Below are 23,115 nucleotides of genomic sequence, written 5' to 3'. Positions count from 1 at the left end.
TGCAAAATACCTATTCAATTTGTCAGCAACCTGAGCAGGGTCATCAACAGCTAACCCATTGATATCAAAAGTGGCACAATGTGATTCAACCCCCTTCCTTCTACTGTTAATATTAGTATGAACTCTTTGCAGCTTTTCTTTGCATTTTTTGCAAGAGAATTCTTATAATCTTCCTTAGCCTGTCTAACCTCCTTTGTAACATGATTACAGATTAATTTATATATACAGCATCAGCTTCTGTGTATCACCTGATAATTTATATGCATCCCATGCACTCTTCTACTCTGCCACATGTCTCAATAGTTGATCTGACATCTATTCCATTACTTCTTTAACCAATGGCTCCATTATTTTCCCCTGGAACAGATGTTAAGCTAACAGGCTTGTAATTACTCATATCACCTTTTGATCCCCCTTTATGAACTAGGGATAGTTCATAAAGCCTTGAACAGCATTTCTTCGTTGGTATGAAAAGACTAGCAGATTCAACGATTACTTCTCGGAATGCTTCCCATTTAGAAGTTACGGTTAGTAAGGTCACTAGTTGGTCCCACTGCATAGAATTAAAAAATGTCTGAATGCAATGTAGTCATTGCAGAATTGCAGACACTTTCAAATTTAACCCTAATTCATGACTTTTTTGCAACAGTGACCTGTACTTGTTAAGTAAATCTGCAGATCTACTCTTAATGTCATTGGTGTCAACGTGTACAACAATATCACCTTTTGTGCCTTTAAAAGATAACATATGCTTTACAACGTCATCAACTTTTGCCCATGGCGGACATACCCTGGTCCTGTTCCATCTATCCTTTTTACACAATATATTCCGTCTACGTGACAATAGAATCTCCAACAATAACTAGTTCCTTTGGGACCAGCGCATTCTGCCTTGGAGATTGCCGCTGTGTTGCCTAATGCCCAGGAGTGAGTTCTGGCACTGAGTTGGGCAGCTGAGAGCTTGACGTGCCCCTCATATTAATTTCTTCGAGGGTATCTACCCTACATCTCAAGCTTTCATAGCCGCCCAGTAGAATGCTGAGTTGATGCCTAATTTCTAGACACTCTCTGCACCTGGCACACACAGACATCCTCCTTGGCTAGATCATGTTCTGTTCCAGAGAGTTCGGCAAACATTTCACAAGTTGCACATTTTTTTAGGCTGTGATGCGTTGGAGAATTGCCCCCCCCCCTCAGTTCTTTGCCAAGTCACAGCACTCCTGCCACTTTGTGCCCATTGCTTTGCTGCTCTTGTCTGGAGCATGATATTTTAAATTAATAATATCAATAAATTTAATTAATTAACTGTCAATACTACACTATCTAATAGAATCCTAAATGCAGTGATGTGTATTATGCTATATAATTATATGTTAGAGCTGCCTAGTTATCACAATTAAAAATTTGAATTCCCTACTACTCTATACAAAAACAATGGCTGCAGGATTCAAATGAAATAACGGTTTTACGTATATTAAGTAGTAATCTACAAAACCTCTTTATCTAAATTAAAAATAAAAAGCGTAACAATAACTATAAGACTACGTATAAAGTACAATATAAAATAACAATTAGGTAAATAAAAAGACAAACACATCGCTTTTTCAGACTGTAATTCACAGCTGAAATTTTTAAAGAGAGTCAGCGCCCTCTCTTGTGTCTTTTACCTGAAGAATTGCTGCTGATAACTAGATCAAGAGCATTGCTTCCTCTTGTTTCTCTAACATGCTGCTATAGAAAACAGTCATCTGAGAAATCTACAAAAGTCTTGCTAGTGTGTGAGTGACCAAACCACAAATTAATTCCAAGTCAATGTCTGGAAAGTCAAAATCCCCCATTATAAGACATTCTGATTTACTGGCCCACTATTTCTCTGTATAGCTTTTTGGTATACTCTTCACAGTCATTAGGCCTATAACACACTCCTACTCTTTAATTTTGTTTTCCCAGTGCTTATATCACACTGCACTGGTCACCCATGTCAATTGGATGCAGTGTCTTAGATTTAGTATGCTTCTAAACTAAGAACGTAACCCCTCTTACCCCTTCTGCCCTGTCTGTCCATCCTGTATACATTGTGCTCTCCACAGAATGATCTCAAATCAGGTCTCAAACAGAATTATCTCAAATCAGAATGTTTCATAATGGGGGATTTTAACTTTCTAGATATTGAGAACAACTGTGGGTTGGTCATGCACACAGTAGAACCTTTCTGGATTTATTGGTTGACTGTTTTCTAGACTAGCATGCTTGACAGCAACAAGAGAAAGCAATATACTGTTTAACTGATTAGTATCAATGACTCTTTGTGCATTAAGATTCTCCAGCTATAGGAATCACTATGCGGTAATGATCTTAATCCATTAACCTTGACAGTAGTCATTAATTGCAGTTATTAAAATCATGTTAATAACTGCTTGTTTGTTTGTTTTAGGATTTTATGGCGCATTAGCATCTAAGGCTAATGCACCATAAAAATGTGCCATGTTAATAACTGCAAATTCAAAATGACAAGCATTCAGGAATGGAACCATAGAAGCTACCAGGCTTTTTATACCAACTAAGAGTCTCAAGGTTTAAATCTAAATGGATTTAAACCTTGAATACCTCAACTGATGAGAATAGTAGCAGAGATGATGGCAGGGATGATTATAATTTAACAGGGTACAAAGGAACCCACAATAAGTAAAACTAGATTCAAACTTTGGGGGAGAGGTGATTACATTAGCTGAAGTAAATGTTACAAGAAGGGCTAAGAATGCAAAGAAAAGTAGCCAAGAATTCTTTGCTTATGTCAAGACTAGAAGGAAAGAGATGATTCACATTGATCTACTAGATACAAATGCATAAAACTACTGATGATCCTTTTTCAGTTGCTGACAAACTGAATAAATCATCATCTACATTCATGCGTGAAGTTTTCAGAAATGGAGAAATCCAGGAATAAAGAAAAAGAAGTTGTTGACGCCAAAAGTAAGTTAGTTACCTAGAGCTGATGGAATCTATCCAATTTTATTAAAAGATACAGCAAAAGAGTTAAGCAAAATTTCAGCTAGAATTATGAGAAATTGGAGATGCACACATGCATGTCCTGTTCACAAAAGAGGATAATTTTATCAGCTGCTATGATGGCTGATAAAAGGGGGTTCTGTCATATATAGTTATTTCAGCAAATAAAGAGACAACTATACCATTGTATAAAGCAATGTTTGGGCTGCATCTTGAGTACTGTATAAAAGTCTTGAAGCCTCATTATAAGAAGGATCCGTTGGAACAGATCCAGAGAAGAGCAATAAGATTAGTCAAGGATACAAAACAGTACTCCTATGAAGACAGACCAGTGCTGCAAATTGTAGTGCTATGCAAGGAGAGCTGATTGAAGTGTTCATAGGATTTAAATGAAATGAGTAAACTAAATGCTGATGGAACCCTTACTCTTTTTTGGACAACACACATAAGGGAACATAAATGTAAATTAAAAATCTAGTATCCAGCTATTTGAGAGGCAGAGAAAGCAATGAAACTTGGTGAAACCATATTGCCACCCAGAAGGAACTCCAACCTCTTGAAGACTCCACAGACATTACATTTATACTGGTCATATCTGATCTAATCTAACAGATGCTTCATGTTCATGTTGAAGAAGATAACAGAAATCTGATATTTTAAGTAAGATATCAAGATTCTGTACTGGATTTGAGATCCAAATCCCTCTCTAATTCATCCAATGCTTGCTGTTTAGGGAAATGTGGCATTTTACTTTAACTGACTTGGTGTAATCCACTTGGTTTATTCTCACTTGCCCTAATCTCAGAAGCACTACTGGTAACTTGTTCCATAATCGAATATGCCCTAATGAACGCTTGCCATAATGGTTATCTGCCCTAATTGCATCCCAAAGTGGTGGAACAAATAAAGGAGAAAATCTTTACACAGTCAGAAGCAACGGTTACTACAGTTTATAGGGAAATATTACACAAAGCACTAGATTCTGAAGATATAGAAATTGCTTCTGCTATGGCCAGCTATGAGAACGGTAGGATCAATGCTTCATAGAGCTTCTGCTAAATCTCGTCCTTGTCTTTTGGATTCATTATCAGAAGTGATCCTGGATGAATATAAGTTGAAAGATGAGGAATTTTTGCTATTTGAAGGTGGTGGGGAAAACGGTTCTTGGCTTCAGAACTGCACAGTTCCTTCAGATTCTTTGCAAAAATAAAGGAAATGATATTTACATGGATGGAACATTTAAAGTTGTTCCTCAATTATTTTGCCAACTGTAAACTCTTCATGTCATGCATAAAGGCCAAACGTTTCCATTTTTTTATATTCTTCTTCCAGATAAGTCAAAATCAACTTACATCACACGTTCCAATTAATTCAACAGAAAGCATTGCAAATTGGGACAACATTTCAACCAAGAAAATTTCAAATTGATTACGAAAGTGCTGTCATCATATCCATAGAAGAAACATTTTCTGATGCTAATATAAAGGGCTGTTCATTTCATTTCAGTCAAGCAATTTGACAGAAAGTACAACATTTAGGATTACAACTGGCATACGTTGAGGAACAAATTGTCAGAAAGTTAATGAAGTTAATTGTGAAATTGGAATTTGTTTCTTTAGATGAACTAGAGGAAGCTTGGGAATGAATCAATTGAGAATGTCCACCGACAGAACATCCTTCATATGAAAAGTTTGAAGAGCTTATAAAATACTTCAAAACAAATTGGATTGGACCCACTACTCACTTTCCGCCATCATTGTGGAATCATCATGCTAAATTTGGTCCTTGGACAATAGATCATGCGGAAGGATGGCATTATGCCTTAAATAAATCTTTAGGTCACCATCATGTTAATATATGGAAGATAATTACCCATTTAAAAAAACAACAAGCTAACTTTAAGAGAATGCTAGGATTAATAAATATTGGAAACCTTCCACCTCATAAAAACCGTAAATATGAGGGCATTAATAAGAAATTAATGAAATTAACAGCAGATAAACAAAATGGGGACAATTACAAACTTTTGTGATTTACACACTTTTGTGCAAGCAGTTGGTTACTTTCTAAATGATTAGTACTATTAGTATAATTTAAACTTTAATACTTTGTATTTGTATTTTAAACTTGTATATTTATTTATTTGATATCAAAACATTTATACATAAAGAAAAATAAATTGTTTATTAACTAAACAATTTTTTATTATTATATTTTTATTTTGATATTATTTTTGTTTATTTTTTCATTATGTTTTTGAAGTCCATTTTTATCGCTCCGAAAAAATAGGATACGGTTACATATACAATATAAATGTGATTAGGGCAAGTGAGGTAATACCAATCCACTTATCCTGTTCACCAAAATCATCATCCAATTCTGATACCTCTTCTCTGGAGGGAGGATTGAGAATTGGCAGGTCTTCACTGTGTGACACTGGAACAATAGAGGATGGTATGTTGGGATTCACTACAGCTTTTCAACCTGAAGACTTTCTAAATTTTGATATATTCACCATAAAAAATAGAAGTTACCATGATGATTTCTGGATTCTCTCCTTATACAAGGTATAGCAAAAGGCATATAATTAAGACTACTGCAAAATCATCTCTCTAATGCCCACAACAAAAATGAAATGCACACTTGTCTTGATCACCCAAAAATATTCCAAAATGCACTACAAACTTGGTACAACCAACGAAGTTACACTTCACCAACTTCAGCCCTATATAATATCCACAAACATAGCAGATTGAATTTGGATATAACTTACACCTTTATTTAATAGCTTTTTTTTTTTTTTTTTTTGCAAACTACAAAAAAAAAACTTTTATATAAATACTAACTATGGGTTTTTAAATATCACAATATTAATACACACTTATATAATATGTAATAAATGCCACAGAAATACTGACACCAGAAAAAAAAAAAACACTGCTGATTTCAGCACACAAAATACATATAACAAACAGTTAAATATAAACTTTTTTTTTTTTTTTATATTTAACACCTAGATTAAAAGTCTTTTCATTCTGAAAATTTTTTCTTTTACTAATTTTCCTTGTAAAAACCCAAATTCAAGTGGCCGTATCTCAGAAAACAAACATTTTAGGCCTATGTTTATGCACGCTGTTTTTTTTTTCTTTATTTCAAGGCAGAGAAAACATTGTTGATAGACTAGCAAAACATACTAAATAGCTGTTTTCTTTTATTTGATCAAAAACTTTAAGTATAATTGTTCTATCCAATTATGTTTAGTCTATTTTTCTATATGTGCAATTCTTTTTATTTATTTAATTCATTAATGAGTTATTGATAAAATCTGTTTCTGAACTTATGGAAATCAGAACACCAAAACACAAAAACATGAAAAATTAAATAGTTAATAAAATCCATTAATTATAAAAAATATCTTTTGCATCTTTCATTATGAATTGTTTAATTATTTCTGAGAGCTCACCATTAATATCTGAAGGCAACAGCTTGCTAAACATAGATCCTGATTCACAGGCCTCAATATACAGAACCATCTAGAAAGCAGTTAAAAGACAACCACTTAACATTTCCTATATTATTCAATAATATACATTAAATACATTTTGCTAATTTTAGCAGCAGGCATTAGTTAAATTTCAAGAAAATTCTAATGTTTAAAATTTTAATTCTGTACTAAGAATGGGAGACACTCCCATTCTTAATACAGAAGGACCCTATAGTTTGTAGCTTGGCTTTTTGCTGATTTGCAGTAAAGTTTTTAAGACTGTTGTGTGAATTACTGTCAGGTGCTTTGATTACTTGAAGTTTGCACTTGATTATGTTTCACACAACCTATGGCATTTAAATAGTAAAGGCATAATTTTGTGCTGCGATTTTAGCTGAAAATTTATTGGCAATAAATTCTTAAAATGTAATAAGGATATAGATATATAGATATGTTAAAGGAAGTGAAGTTCTACTGGAGGTGATATTTTGCTTCACGAAATTGGTAACTACATAGACTGTAAGGGTTGAAGTTTCAATTTGACGGTTAGAATATTCTGACCCAATTCATACTAATGGCTACCTATGCTATAGGGAGCTAATATTGTCTTTTTTTTTTTATCTTTAGTTCAAACAGTGGAACATATTCCAAATGGAGAATATCAGATGTCCTGGGGCCATTTCTGTACTTTGCTGGGATCAAACTTCTGCTCCATTTGAGAGTGCCATGGTGAAGAAATAAAGTTTTCAGTATTTTTTCAGCCAAAGCATTCAGGAATCATAACTAGTTCATTCAAATATCATTGTTGCAGGAGGTAGAAGATTCATCTGATTATTTAAACCATTACTGTATTGGCTTTTGACCTCATTTCTTCACTGAGAGATTGCAAAAAAAAAAAAAAAAAAAAAAAAAAAATGGACTTTATTGAATCACAAACAAAATACAAGGAGGGAATATAGGCATCTGTCTCCTAAAAGATTTCAGAGTATTGACGATATGGAGATTTAGTGGATTATGGAGTGGCATTGTAACTGACTTTGGAAGAGGGGGCACCTGGGGTAAATGGGATCTATCCAGTTATATTAAAGGAGGCAGCAAAGGAAGTAAGCAAACCATTAGCCATCATTCCTTGGACTCAGGGGAGGTCCCCATGGACTGGAGATGTGCAAATGTATTCCCAATTCACATGGGGGGGATCAAAGAGTGACACGAGTAATTACTGACCTGTTAGTTCTGTTCCAAGGAAAATAATGGAATCACTGGTAAAAGAAATAATGCAGGATCATCTAAACAAGTCCACAATTATACTTCAGACACAGCATGAGTTTGTTGAGGGGAAATCTTGTTTGACCAATTTGATTGGTCACTATGATGTGGTTACAAAGGAACTGGATTAAAAAAATTATTTTGATATCATATACGTGGATTTCTGGAAAGCTTTTGATATTACTGCTGCATATAAAACACTGCTATACAAATTAGAGCAGTGTGGCATTAAGGGCAAGATGCTGCTATGGATAATGGATAAAAGGATGGTTGAGTGGGAGAAGACAGAGTATATAATCAATGGATATTACTCTTCGTGGAGTCCCTGGATTCGGTGTTGGGCCCATTGTTGTTGATGATAATGATAAAGGCATATCAGACTTAATGTCCAAGTTTGCAGATGATACAAAGGTTGGCAGGGTAGTTAATGACAGTAATGACAATATGCTACTGCAACAGGATCTAGAAAAGTTAGGCAGATGGGCTGAGAAATGGCAATTGAAGTTTAACATTGACAAATGCAAAGTACTGCATATGGGTAGCAGTAATCCCAGAGTAATGTACCAACTGTATGGTACTACATTCAGGGTGGTGGTGGTGGAAAACGAAAAAGACCTAGGAGTAATTGTGCAGTCAGATATAAAGTTTTCTGAGCAATGCAGACAGGCCACCAGGAGAGCTCCTGTATCCGAGAAATTGGGGCTCCTGTGGGGGGTTAGACAACCATGGCGAGCCTGTTGGATTGCATTGTGGTTGCTTCCTCAATGGATGACTTGTGATGCTGTGGTGTTATTGTGGTTCCAGGGACTGTACATGGAGACTGATTGGAGTATTTCCCTTTACTGTTAACTACTGTACTATTGGGACTGTTCAGGTTTGAGGAAAAGCTACTTCTTCATTGTGACTACAATTCCTGGTTTAAATGTCTACTTCCTGGATTGGACTTCTACTCATTTTGAATCTTCATGGTGGTCCTACAAGTGTCAACTGGATCCTTGGAGATCATTACAACCTTATGTTGGGCCTTGATAGTGTAAGATGCCTTCATGGTATTGCATTGTGATATGGACATTATATTGAGAAGGAATTGACCCTCTATGATGGAATCTCAGATAACTGTACTTCAACCTTGTTCGGTGGTGGTACAGCATTGTAAATAGGTCGTAGAGTTACTGGACACACACTTCGCCAATCATGGTTTAGGGTGCTTGATCATTTGCCAAATCTAATATTGCTTAGAACTGTTGGTTATATGCCATAGCTATGTGCTCACTGGCCTGGAAGCACCTGTCAATCAATGACTTTTCTCAAGTGATTTTACCTGATAAGCCCATCTGTCAATTAACATCTGACATTAGATTTGACTTTGCAGTATCAATTAATAAATTGTCACTGTTGGTGAGCATGCTATCAAAACTAAATGTTATCTGTTTCTCAGAGTTCTTTTTCATTTTGAATCTAAAATTCAACAAAAATTTGCAGACAGCAGTATGAACATTCTCACCAAAAGAAACATGATTACAGCTGGAAATTTATAACAATGATGCAAAGAGATGGCCTGCATAAATGATAAAAAGGCGTTTAGATTTCTTAAAAGTTGCACATTTAACCTTTTTTTTCCCTATGCGCAGGATATCATATAGGACTGTTAGTCAAAATTTTGAATTAAGTTATTGTCTGACCTTCCTGCTACTGTTGGTGGAGTTTGTGTGCATTAAGTTACTTTATACCACAAACTCTACATTCAAATAATGTCAAGATTTCTACTTAGCATTCACCTGACAGAATCTGAGCAGTAATAAGTATAAAATATATATATAGTACTGCAATGCATTTTATACCAAATATCTTACAAGCATTTTCCCATACGCCCTCACTCTGCAGTTTTTGGACATTTCTGGGAATGTCAACTCTCACAAAAAGTCCTAGTTTATTTTCTTACATTCCTAAATGATTCAAGTCTCCAGCATCTCCAATATCAAAGTATACAGTATTTGTAACACTGCATGCTGGCTGATGTTATGGCAAGATGACACTCAAGTTATTGAACATCACTCTTGCCATAACATCAACCATTTTCCAACAATATAACTTTAACTGAAAGTGTAAAGATAGGAAGAGGTGTGAGAGAGGGATGTTTGTCCCCAATTTTATTTAATATGTATGTAAAAGAAATTATTAAAGAGGTTTTTGATAAAGGAAAGGTATGACAAAGAATTGCATCGGTAAAAATGGGGGAAAATATTGTATTGAGAGTGCTAGATTGGCAGCTTATATAGCACTTGTGACAGATTCTGAGGAAGGAGTGCAGAAATTGGTTAATTGGCTACAAGAAAAATTATGATAGGCTTGCAATCAGAAGCAATATTGAGAAGACAAAGTTTATCAGAGTAGGAAGAGAAAAGAGTGAGTTAAATAATAAAATAAAAAATGGGGAGGGGGGGAGGGAGGGGGGGAGAGAGAGAGAGAGAGAGAGTATACAGTGTGCCAATTAAATAGTGAGACTGACGCTACTACAAAAAAAATAACACTAATGTCAAAGTAAGGTTATATATTTTCGAAGTAATTGCCTCCGATGTGTACACACTGTTTACATCTTTTATACAAGTTTTGAAAACACTTCTGGAACTCCTCCTCTGGTACTGCTTTCAGCTAGTCGGTTGCTGCAGCCTGAATGTCCTCTATCGTCCCGTATCGCGTTCCTTTCATGGCTGTTTTGATTTTGGGGAACAAAAAGTAATCTGCGGGAGCCAAACCCGATAAAAATGGGGGTTTTCGATGACTAGGATCAATTCTTTTGCCAAAAATTTCTTGATGTTGACAGCAGAATGTGCGGGTGCATTGTCATGCAACAACAACCAATTTTTGGAGCTGAATATTTTGTGTCTTACCTGACAAATTCGATCCCACAACTTCTTTTAACACCTCATAGAACTTTTTCGTGACTGTTGTTCCTTGAGGCACAAATTCTCGATGGATAATGCCTTTGATATTGAAGAAGACAATCAACATGGTTTTTGCTTGTGATTTTTCTAACCGCACTTTTTTCTGATGGGGAGAGGACAGCAAACACCATTCTGAACTCTGACATTTTGTCTCTAGATCATATTGAAATACCCAACACTCATCACCGGTAACAATTCTACTCAAAAATGTTGGGTCATTGTCAACACACGCCATCAAATCAATGCAACACAACTCTCTTTTCTACAAAACGGCAACAAATTTTTCTCTTACCCAGATCTTCTTTTAGAATTTCTCGTACACATTCCTTATTGCTACTGATCATTTCAGCAAGCAACCTCATTTAAATTTATCTGTCTTCAGTCACAATTTTTCTAACCTTTGTGACAATCTGTGTTCAAACAGAGATCGGTCTGCCAGGTCAGGGATCATCCTCTAAAACAGTGGTTTTCAACCTTTTTTTAATAACGGCACCCCTAAGTAATTTATTTTATTTTGCAGCACCCCTACTCAATTTTCTGCCTGTTAGATCTGATTCTTTCTCTCTGTATATATATCCGTATATATATATATATATATATATATATATTACAATAATACAAAAAAAATTACAATAATATAATGTAAATTTGTATTAAAAATTACATTTCATAATACAAATTATATATATATATATATACACAGTATATAATTTTATTCTTTATATAGAGGTACTAAGTAAACATCAATTATAGATCACCACAAAATTAAAAAGATACTGTACACCTTTTATAATGAAATAAACAAATTAAAAAATAATAATAAGTTTAAGTAACTTAAACGCAAATTACATGGCACCCCTGGAATGTTGTTGTGGCACCCCATTGAAAACCACTGCTCTAATGACACGTTCTTTACGAAAACGATCCAAACACTCTTGATCGAGACAAACATTCATCAGCATAAACTTTTTTTTAAATCGTCAAAAGTTTCCGTAGCACTTTTTCCCAATTTACAATAAAATTTGATAACTACTCTTTGCTCCATTTTCAATTTTCTGACGACATGCACAAAACTACTGTTATTCTTTCCATCATAAATTACGAACTACTGACTGGACCAGTTTCAACTTGCACTCATTGGAAAGAGCACACTCCAGCATATCTAATCATGTACTATTTTGGCCTCTTACGTTAATACTAACACAGAGCGCATGCAGTCTTGTTATTTAATTGGAGCACAATTGCTCCGGGAATATGCGGTGGTCATTCCCTGACCTTTCCGCATCCTCCGTATTTGGTGGTGACGGGCTCGAACTCTGGTCTAATCAAGAAGCTTGTGCTACGCACTGCTGCTCCTTCCCACCTGGCTACAGAGGCGTCAAACAGGAAAGCAAGTACAGGTATTTGGGAAGCCTAATGGTGGGAGGAGAAGAAGAGAAGCAGAGAAATTAGCAATGGGTAAAAGAAGCTATTTTGAAAAGCAAAAAAGAATATTATGTGGGAAGTTAAAAACTGGTTTAAGGAAAAGATCGGTATGATGTCTTGTATGGTACTTTATGGAGGCAGAGATGTGGACACAGTGGAAGACATTAGGTTAGAAAGTTTTGAGATGCAGATATGGATGGAAAATATAAGATGGGTTGATAAAGTGAGAAATGAGGAAGTTCAGAGAAGGGCGAGTTATAAGAGAGGTTTCAAAACGGTACCAAGAAACCTCAGGGATGACGAAGCTAAAGGAAGTGATAATTATTAATATCTCCAATGAATTATAGTTTTCCTGCACAGAAGACAATTATCCCATACATCTGTAATAGAAGTATTCATATACAATCCATACTAGATAGTATTCCTGTAACCAACAGACATGTAATAAGGGTTTAATAATAGCAATAATAATAATACAATACACTTTACCATAAAAAATGGAATTACAATCAAAAAGATAATTTCCACAGTGTGCCTTATTACAGAACATAGAAAATAACTATCTTTAGAAAATTTTTGTCAATAATACATGCAGTACATTTTACATAACAGTAATGCAATAAGTTAGCATTTTAAGCTGTTATAGACTGTCAACATCTTGTCAGTTTGGTCTTTTAGTGATAGCATAACAGCAAGATAGCGAGCGTAACAACCGAAAGAGCAAACTGGCTTTAGGACAGGATTCTCAACTATGGATCACCTTCACGTAATATCACAGCTAATGGAGAAAGCAAATGAATATAAAACACCATTATGCCTGGCACTTGTCAATTATGAAAAGGCATTTGACTCCATACAGCATAAGGCAATGTTTTGGGCACTGGAAAGACAAGGCATAGATACCCCATATATTATGATTTTTAAGAAAATATATGAGAGTGCTACCTCCTTTATTAGACTAGACAAAGACAGTAGCAAATTTAAAATCGAGAAAGGAGTTCAACAAGGAGACACAATATCTCCGAAGCTGTTTACTGCTGTCCTTGAGGAAGCTTTCAGAAGATTAGACTGGTCGCAGAAAGGAGTCAATGTGAACGGAGAGTACCTAAACCATTTACGATTTGCAGATGACATTGTGGTTATAAGCCATGATCCCAAAGAATTAGAGGAAAATCTTAATCAGTTATGCACAGTTAGTAAGGATTTTGGACTAAAGATGAATATGGCTAAAACAAAAGTAATGATGAACAAGTATGCCACGGAAAGGGAAATAATGATTGAAGGAGCAGTAATTGAAAATGTGGAGTCATATACTTATCTGGGACAAGTTATTAGCTGTAATAATGATAAATGGCTGGAAGTCAAGAGAAGAATAAATTTTGGATGGACAGCATTCAGGAAATATAGTCACATACTGAAGAGCAATATCCCAGTTTGTCTGAAACGTAAAATAATGAATCAGTGTATACTTCCCACCATGACTTATGGAAGTGAAACTTGGGCACTCACCAAAAGAATGGAAGAGAAGCTGAGAACTACACAGCGAAGAATGGAACGAATTATATTGGGAATCAGACTGTTAGATAAGAAGAGAAACACATGGATTAGGCAGCAAACTCAAGTAAAGGACATTCTTATCAAAACTAAAGAACTAAAATGGTCTTGGGCAGGACACATAGCTCGAAGACATGATGACAGATGGACTAATAAAATAACAGAATGGTACCCAAGAGGAGCTAGAAGAAAACCTGGAAGACAAAGGCGGAGATGGATAGATGAAATTCACGAGTTTTTGGGTAGTAAATGGATGGCCAGTGCTCAAAACAGAAGGAACTGGAAAGTTGCTGGAGAGGCCTTCATCCTGCAGTGGATTGAAAATGGCTGATGATGATGAACAGCAAGATTAATCGAAGAAGCAGAGGAGAAAATATCTGCAAAAAGTATAATCTTAAGATGCTATCAGCAATAAATATATTCTGAACTTTACATGAGTCAGGTGGAGTGTTTTCAGTGCAGATATTTAGATTAAGATAAACTGTGCAACATGCAATACAAACATTATATTATTTCAAAAAATGCCAATGTGCATTTTTTTATAATAAAATATTCTTCATGCTGTGTAGGATATTTGAAGTGACTGAAGGGTACATTTTCTATTTTTTCATTTGAAAATAAAAAAAGACAAAAATTATACTGCAAAAGGAATAAGTACAAGGGACCTGAATATTAGTGTTACAGTGTTAAAAATTTCTATACTTAATGTCTGTACTTCAATTAGTAACCCATCAAGTTTCCTGCAGTTTCAATAATGTCTTTTTTAAATTATGGTTCCGGAAGGTTTATGACACTTTCCCGAAATCAACAAAGTTGTGTGAATGAGGAAAGATGGACAAAATCAGTCACCATGCAGTCATCCAATACTTGGGGGGAAAAAGGGACTAATGCCATAGGCAATTCATGAGAATCTGGTTACAACACTTAGGGAGGACGTCCCTTCCTTTTCCATAGTTAAGAAGTGGAAAACAGAATTTAAAAGAAGGGAGATCTTGGAAGATGACCTACACTGTGAAAGACCTGCAACATCTATCACTCCAGAAGTTGACAGTGTGCACGATCTGGCAATGAATAATCAACTAGTGACAGTTCAGAACACTACCAGTATATTGACAGTGAAAAAAGGTGTTAGCAGATCAAAAATGCACATTTGTCAATTCAAGTGAATATCTGCATTGTTTTCAATCAGATTCAGAAAATTTCCTTGCAAGGTTTGCAACCATGAATGAGACATAGGTCCATCGCTTTCAGCCAGAGACAAAGGAGCAGTTCAAACAGTAGAAACACAAGTCTTCTCCCCACCAAAGAAAATCAGGTCAATTCCTTCTGCTGACAAGGTATTGGCATTGATTTTTTTGGATGCTGATGGAGTGTTACAAGTGAATTACATTCAGAAAGAATGTAATTCACTTGAATGCATGCTACTGCACTCAAAGCACTCCACTAAAAGAACACATGCTACTGCACTCACGCTCCTGACCACTCAACTATGTCAGGCCTATATTTTAATACTGCTTCTTATGTTTCCCAGAAACATAACATCTTCTATATTTTAGGTTCTGGCATTTCATTTCCCTCAGAATGCATGGTTCCACTACAATCCGTTAATAAGAAGGATATTCCATCAAATATTCACAAGATGTCAAATATGATGTAGAACAATGTGGAACAATTCCAATGTCTTTTGCTACAGAAAATCAGAAAGAACTGACACATGGTGTGCATCATAATGGAGTCATGTATGTCACCTTCATAATCTTGTACGTCTTGTCACACATGTCACTGCACAAGAGAGTGCAGTGGCATATGGTTTGAGTTTACAGTGGTCCAAGACCATGTGACCACTAAATATGATAAATAATCACTGCCAAAATGATTAGCTGTAAACACCCCTGACCTATGCAGTTGTGTCAGAGTATTAAAGAGAACATCCACACTTAGCATTAGCAAAGGCACATGATGCAAGAAGGCAAGTTTATATAGCATCAGCCAAAAAAAAAAAAACCATCTAATTTCACCCATCCATTCGCTCCAAAGGTTTGTCTAGTTCTGCATTGAATCTATTTAAGATATCAACTTCTACAATGATAGATGGAAGTTTGTTCCAGCAATCAACCACACACTGGCTAAAGGCAAACTTCCGCACATCTATCCTACAACTATCTTTCCTCAATTTGAATTTATGACCTCTCAGGCGATTATTCTGAGCAAGAGGAAGAATCCCATCAGCACTGAGCATGCTCAAACCATTCAAGGCTTTATATCCCTCAATCAGATTACCTCACAGATTCCTAGTCTCAAGACACTGTAATTTGCAAAACTTAAGCCTTTCTTCGTAAGAGCAACCCTTTGTTCCATTCACTAATCTTGTTGCCCTTCTCTGCACTCACTTGAGCAGCTCTACATCCTTCCTAAAATGAGGTCTCCAGGCCCATATACAGTGGCCTGACCATTGCATTATACAAGGGGATAATCACCTCCTTATCCCTGCTAGAAAAATTCCTGTAACTCATTGACAAGACACCATGAGCTACTTTTGCAGAGACTGTCTGTACTGCTCAGAGAACTTCATATCTGCCTGCACAATTATCCCCAGGTCCTTTTCATTCTCTATCACTGTCAGTGTAGTACCACACACTTGATATGTTACTCTGGGGTTACTGCTTCCCATATGCAGTAATTTACATTTGTCAATGTTAAACTTTAATTACCATCTCTCAGCCCATCTGCTCAACTTTTCTAGATCCTGTTGCAGCAGCGTACTGTCATTAGGGACATTAACAACCCTGCCCACCTTCATATTATCTGAAAACTTGGACATTAAGCCTGACATATCATCAATAAATACAGAAAACAACAATGGACACAACACTGAACCCTGAGGGACTCCACTAATAACATCAGTCCACGAAGAGCAGTGTCCATTGATTACCACTCTGTCTTTTCCCACTTAACCATCCCTTTATCCATAGCAACAATTTTTCTCCAATGCCATACTGCTCCAATTTGTGCAGCAGTCTTCCATGCGCAACAGTATCAAAAGCCTTTCTAAGACCAAATATATTATATCAAAGATATTCCCTGCATCCAGTTCCTTTGCGACCACATCATAGTATCCAATCAAATTGGTCAGATGTGACCTCCCTTTAATAAACCCATGCTGTGTCTTAACTATTATTGCAGTCATGTCTAGATGATCCTGCAGTGCTTCTTTAACCAGTGCCTCCATTAATTTCCCTGAAGTTAAACTAACAGTCCTGTAATTACTTGTGTCGCCCTTTGATCCTCCTTTGTGAATTGGAGTCACATTTGCACATCTCCTGTCCATGGGTTCCTCCCCTGAGTCCAAGGAAGCTCTCATTATTATGGCTAAGGGTTCGCTTACTTCCTTTAATATAACTGGATAGATCCAATCCACTCCAGGTGCCTTTCTTATGTTTATCTTCAACAATTTCTCCTCCACTTTTCTCTCAGTTATTACAAAATCATCTAGCTTACTGTCAGAGTTTAATTCACCTCTGGCATTCCCCTCCCTGAATAACTCCTCATGTGTGAATATAGATACAAAATACTTATTTAGTTTGTTAGCTATCATCAACAGTTGAACCATCGATATCCAGTAGACCAATCTGATTCATCCCCTTCCTTCTACAGTTCACATAAATAAAGAACGCTTTGCTTTTTTCTTTGCATCCTTTGCAAAAGATTTCTCGTAATCTGCCTTTGCCTGCTTAACCCCCTTTGTGACTTGGTTACAGATCAGCTTATATCTATCATAGGCTTCCATGTTACCTGTTAATTTATGTGTCCCATGCATTGTTTTTCTCTGTCACATGTCTCATTAATTCATCTGACATCCATTTAGGCCTAAACCTTGAACAATATTTCTTAGTTGGTATGAAAAGCCTAGTAGGTTCCAAGATTAATTCTTTGAATGCTTCCCATTTTGAATTTGCTGTTGGTAACATCATCAGTTGGTCCAACTGTATAGAATTTAAATACTGTCTCATACCTTCGTAGTCGCCTTTACGAAAAAAAAAAATAATCCTTCCTTTACCCATGATGGTAATTACCTCGTTGAGTAAATCCCACTTCAGAACACTGTGATCGCTGACACCTAGTGGTTCCTTTATCTGCAGATTCTTAATGCATGAAGAATCACTACTGATAATCAGATCAAGAGTATTACTCCCTCTAGTTGCCTGCCGAACATGCTGATGTAGAAAACAATCATCCAATAAATCCACAAAAGCCTTGCTAGTGTATGAGTGACCAACCCACAAATTCCAGTCAATATCTGTGAAATTAAAATCCCCCATTATAAGACTCTCTGATTTACTGGCCCACTCCCTGTACAGTTTCTTATTATACTCATCAGAGTCATTAGGTCTATAGCACACTCCTACTCTCAGTTTTGATCTCCTAATGCTTATATCACACCAAACCGACTCGAAACTGCACTGTCCAGCGATGTCGACTGCCTTCACTTCCTTGGATTTTATGTGTTTTTTTAACTAATAGCATAACCCCCTCCTCCCTTCCTATCCTGTCTATCCTTCCTGTACACATTGTATTCCCCAAATTCCATTTCTGCATTCCTTATATCTGCGTAACACCACATCTCTGATATCCAAAAACATCTGCCTTTGATGTTTTGACCAACATCTCAAAGTCATCAAATTTATTTACCAAACTCCTAGCATTGGTGTACACGCAAGTATATATGCACCTCTTCCTACTCTTAGCTACCCTAACACAGCCCATGTGTTTACTGTACTACAATGACTCACAGCAGTCTCTGAAATCTCCTGCATCTTGTTTTCCAGGCTACTGCTCATTCCAATAGAAGCAGTGCAAGAATCACTTTCACCTCTGCCAGCAGCTACTGTTAATCTATTAGTCTGTGTATCCCCCCCCAAGTTAGCAGTTTTCCGACTCACCTAACACTGCCTCTATAGCATCAGTAAATATTCTTGCACCCTTTCTATTTAAGTGTATCCCATCCCTGTAGATGCAATCTCTCTTGTTAACAAGCACAGACCAGGCTGAGAAAAATTCTACCCCTTGAGCCTTGCACAATCTCTCCAAGGCCAAATTGATCAACAAAGCTCTCATCATATACTCCCTCCTATCGTGTCTGGCCAGAATCACAAACACTTTCAAATTCAACCCTAACTCGAGGCTTTTTTTTTTAACAGTGACCTGTACTTGTTAAGTAATTCTGTCGGTCTCCTACTCTTAATATCATTAGTGCCAATGTGTACAACAATATCACCTTTTGTGCCCTTAAAAGATATCTGCTCTACAACGTCATCAAGCTTTGCCCCTGGCAGACATACCCTGGTCCTGTTCCTCCTATCCTTTTTGCACTATGTTCCCCATTTCCCTGATAACAGAGTCACCGACAACTACTAGTTCCTGTGGGACAAGCACATTCTGCCTTGGGGTTACCACTGTGGTACACGATGTTCAAGTGCAAGCTCTGGCATTTATGTGAGCAGTTGAGAGCTTGATGAGCCCCTCAATTTAGATCCTTTGAGGACATCCACCTTGTCCTTCAAGCTCTCATATAGGCTGAGTTGTTGCCCGATTTCCTCATACTCCTTACATCTTGCACACACAAATACAATTCCCTTGGCAATATCATGTCCCATCTCTGATTGCTTCACAAACATCAAGCAGTACATTTTAAAAGGCTGTGATTCAGAGGACAACTGCCCCCTCAGTACTCCCCTGAGCCACAGCACTCCCATTATCTTGAGCCTTCTGTTTTGCTTCACCAACATTTAATCACAATTGAAAATACCAACAGTAGATGATATCATTATATTATATCACAAGGTGGTCCAATGCTGCCAGAACGTGTTATTTATTTTTTTATGTTACCATTTCTCTCCTTTAAAATAGCTAGCTCTTTTCATATTATTCCTTTTTGAACAGGCTTCATATATTGCAAATATATATATATATATATATATATATATATATATATATATATATATAAAAATAACATGTAATATATGCAATATGTTGATGAAAATCTATGAAACTAAAATGCAATTTACTATATTCTCAAGTTAGGCAACTATTATAGAAAGAACAGTCAGAAAATTGAACATATTTCAGGATTTAAAATATAACATAAGATAAGATAACTCACCTTCTTATACTTCTTTTGAGAGTACATAGCTTTTATTGCTTTATTCAAATCAGTAGCATACAGTTCCTAAAAATAAAAATAAAAAAAAGTTTGTGCACACATATATATGTGCAAGCACACACATACAAACACCCATACATGTACACACCCAGCTAAAAGTATGAAATCACATTCTTTTTTTTTTTTTTCAATTTTAAAAGTTTTTATTAAATAGGACCAACTTCTTTACAATTTTTATTAAAATATTTTCTATTACATATAAAAATAAAAAGAAACTTAAATAATATTTAAGAAATTTCTAAAATATTCCAGAAAGGTGTAGAAGACATGAATGTGGTGGAGCATTGCAGAAGATCCCTGAATGTGGTAAAACGTTGTAGATGATTCTAGAATATTCTAAAAAGTGGAAATATTGTTTCAATATTATAGAAGATTGAAAATGATTCTAGAGTGTTTTGCAATAATATAAATTGAGGAGTAAGAGCTGTAACTTATAAAATCGAATACCCATCTTTAAAAAAGATGTTTGGCGTAAGTCTTGTGCATTTCATGATAAACTTGGCGAGAAATAAGGAACAGAAAAAAGTGCCCTCTTTTGAATGGAATCTAGAAGTCTGAGAGAGGTTTTGCAGGCACTGCTCCAGATGCAGACACAATATTCCATGATAAGGCACATTTGTGATTTGTACAGAGTGAACAGCTGTTTGGAAGAAAAGTAATGATGACAGCAAAAGAGAAAATCCAGTGTTTTAGATGTAGAGAAAGCAATATTTGTACTGTGATTATGCCAAGAGAGATTAAGTAACCCCAATAGAGATATATGATCTTGCCTAGAAATAACAGTGTCATCAAAGCATAGGAGCTGAAGAATCCTTTTTGAGAGAGATACGACAGGACCGAATTTTAGATGGATTGAAATCAACTAAGTTATCTTTTCCCCACTGGAGAATTATCTGGAGATCAGCATTTAAGGAATTGGAAGTGGATATTTGAGAAGTTGAAGCTGTTTGAGCAGAGCCAGATTTCTCACACTAAAAGGGGCAATGCAATGGGCTATCGTTTGTTTGTTATTTGGTTTTTAGGAGCATTAGCAGCTAAGGCCATATTGCTCCGGGGATATGCGGTGGTCATTCCCTGACCTTTCCGCATCCTCTGTATTTGGTGGGTACGGGCTCAAACCCCGGTCTAATCAAGAAGTGTGTGTGCTACGCAATGCTGCTCCTGCCCACATGGCTACGGAGGCACTGGGCTATCATCAGCAAAACTATGGATATGATTTCTGGTCAATGGAAGAAAGTCATTAATATACAAGAGCAAAAGAGTGGGAGAAAGAACCAAATCTTAGAAAAGACCTGCATTAGTGCAAAAGTTAGAAGACAGAGAACTGGCTATCAACACCCACAGTAAGCATTCAAAGAGAAAACTGAATACTCAATAACAAAAAAAAAAAAAACAGTTGGCAAACCATAAGATGGAAGCTTATTTAGAAGACCTTTATGCCAAACGTGATCAAAAGATTTTGAAAAGTCAAGAGCAAACTTTTCCACTGAATTTGTCCACAGATGGATAACATATGCCAAAATATTACCAGTGGATTGATACTGATGGAATCCATACTGCCAATCAGTGATCAGATGGAAGGTTTCTAGATAGTTCAATAGTTGGCAGTTAATTGATTTCTCCATTACTTTAGAAAGAGTAAAAGTAAGTGCAATGAGGCAATAATTGGATGGGATGGATTTGTCACCCTTTTTAGGAACTGGCTAGATGTGAGCAAATTTCCAAACAGAAGGGGAAAATACCTTTGAAATAAGAATGTGAAAAAAAGGTGATACAGAACAGGAATAAGCTCAAGAGGACAGGAATAAGCTCAGGTTTTGAGACCATGTGAAGAAATGCCATCAGGACCTCAAACTTTCTTAGCATCAAGATTGTTCAAAATCCTTCTAACATCCTTTTGATGAAAGACAATTGAGGCATTGAATGGAGTGTACTAGGAATAATAGAAGGTGGTTTACCAAGATCATCAATACATGAGTTAGAAAAAAAGTAGGTTGCTAGCAAGTCAGCTTTATCTTTGGCTGAAGTGACAAATAGAACCATCTGGTTTTGACAGAGGTGGGAATAGAAATGGGCAAAAGTTGCAGCCAATAGCTTTGGCAAGAGATCAGAATGCTCGACTACCATTTGGACAAGAAGCAAGTTTTCTACTCTTAGCCTGTTCAAAATCAAGTATGGAGTGATTAATAACTGCTTTAGAATTGTTGTGCACTTTGGTGTGGGCAGAAAATGAACCTGGAGATTTGGATACAAGCCAATTGCAATAGGCAACATTCTTATTTTGAACAGCTTTAGCACATTTTTTTTGAAAAACCAAGGTTTAGAATTTAAGCTGGAGTGTCGAATAAATGATTTCACCCAAGAATAATTTTACTGACACAATCTGAGCACATGTTGCTATCAGATTTGAAACGGTAATCTGACCAAGGAAAAGAAGAGAAATCTCGCAGATCATCCCATTTTGCATTCTTGTAATGCCAAACAACACAAAGTTGAGAATGGCCGTGAGAGAAGGCTCCATTGGAGAAGAGACCACCACAAAGTTGTAATCTGAGGTACCTAGAGGACCACTCACTTTAACCATGTAGAAGGGTTGTTTGTGAGAAAAAGATCAAGCATGTTGGCTGTGTGGTTACAATCGTCTGGTATTCTGGTAGGTAAATGAACAATCTGTACAAAGTCATTAGTAATTGCAAAAGTCTCAGCATCTTAACCAGCTGGGGTCCTTGTAAGTAGAAAACAGAAGCCAGCTGGAGTTGTGAACATTAAAATCGCCAAGGAAAATTAGCTCACTATTAGGTTGTTGTTGTTTGGTTTTAGGGGGGGCTTAGAGGGGAACAGGTATCCTGTGTGTTATCAGACACTCAGCCTAAAACACTGATGGATCCAATATCTCTCTATTACAGAAGATTTAGGAGAAGTCCGGTTGGCCTGCCTCCCTAAAATCCACTCATGCACACCTTCTCGATGGTAAGCCCTGTTACGTCACTTAGGTGGCAACGAACGTGTAGAGTGGTTCTCTTCAAGACACCTGGTCAGCGTGAAGAGGAAAAGACCAAACCCTCCAGCAATGAGAGCACAACAATACAAATGGCCCTCAGTCCCCAGCAGCTTTCACTCTCCCTCTTACGGCAGCGAGAGGATCAGAGTGGAAGCAGAGGGTGCTAAGAATCTCTGGGTACGACCAGGCTACCATGCACGGAAATTGAACG

At 36.5% G+C, this 23,115-nt stretch overlaps 1 protein-coding gene across 1 annotated transcript in view; it reads right to left on the bottom strand.

Moving 5' to 3' along the window:
* The window catches only part of LOC150084655 (legumain-like), a 145,289-nt gene that overhangs the window by 76,333 nt on the left and 45,841 nt on the right, over positions 1-23,115 (bottom strand). The window contains exons 6-7 of the mRNA XM_090376533.1: positions 19,844-19,909; positions 6,473-6,542 (exon numbers count right to left, since the gene is read on the bottom strand). Of these exons, the coding sequence (XP_090232659.1) occupies positions 6,473-6,542; positions 19,844-19,909 (136 nt within the window). The remainder of the gene's footprint in view (positions 1-6,472; positions 6,543-19,843; positions 19,910-23,115) is intronic.

The sequence above is a fragment of the Mastigoproctus giganteus genome, chromosome 6 (genome assembly GCF_048544385.1).
Source record: "Mastigoproctus giganteus isolate SK-2022 chromosome 6, ASM4854438v1, whole genome shotgun sequence".
Taxonomy (NCBI): Eukaryota; Metazoa; Arthropoda; class Arachnida; order Uropygi; family Thelyphonidae; genus Mastigoproctus; species Mastigoproctus giganteus.
This window is presented reverse-complemented; position numbering and strand designations above follow the sequence as displayed.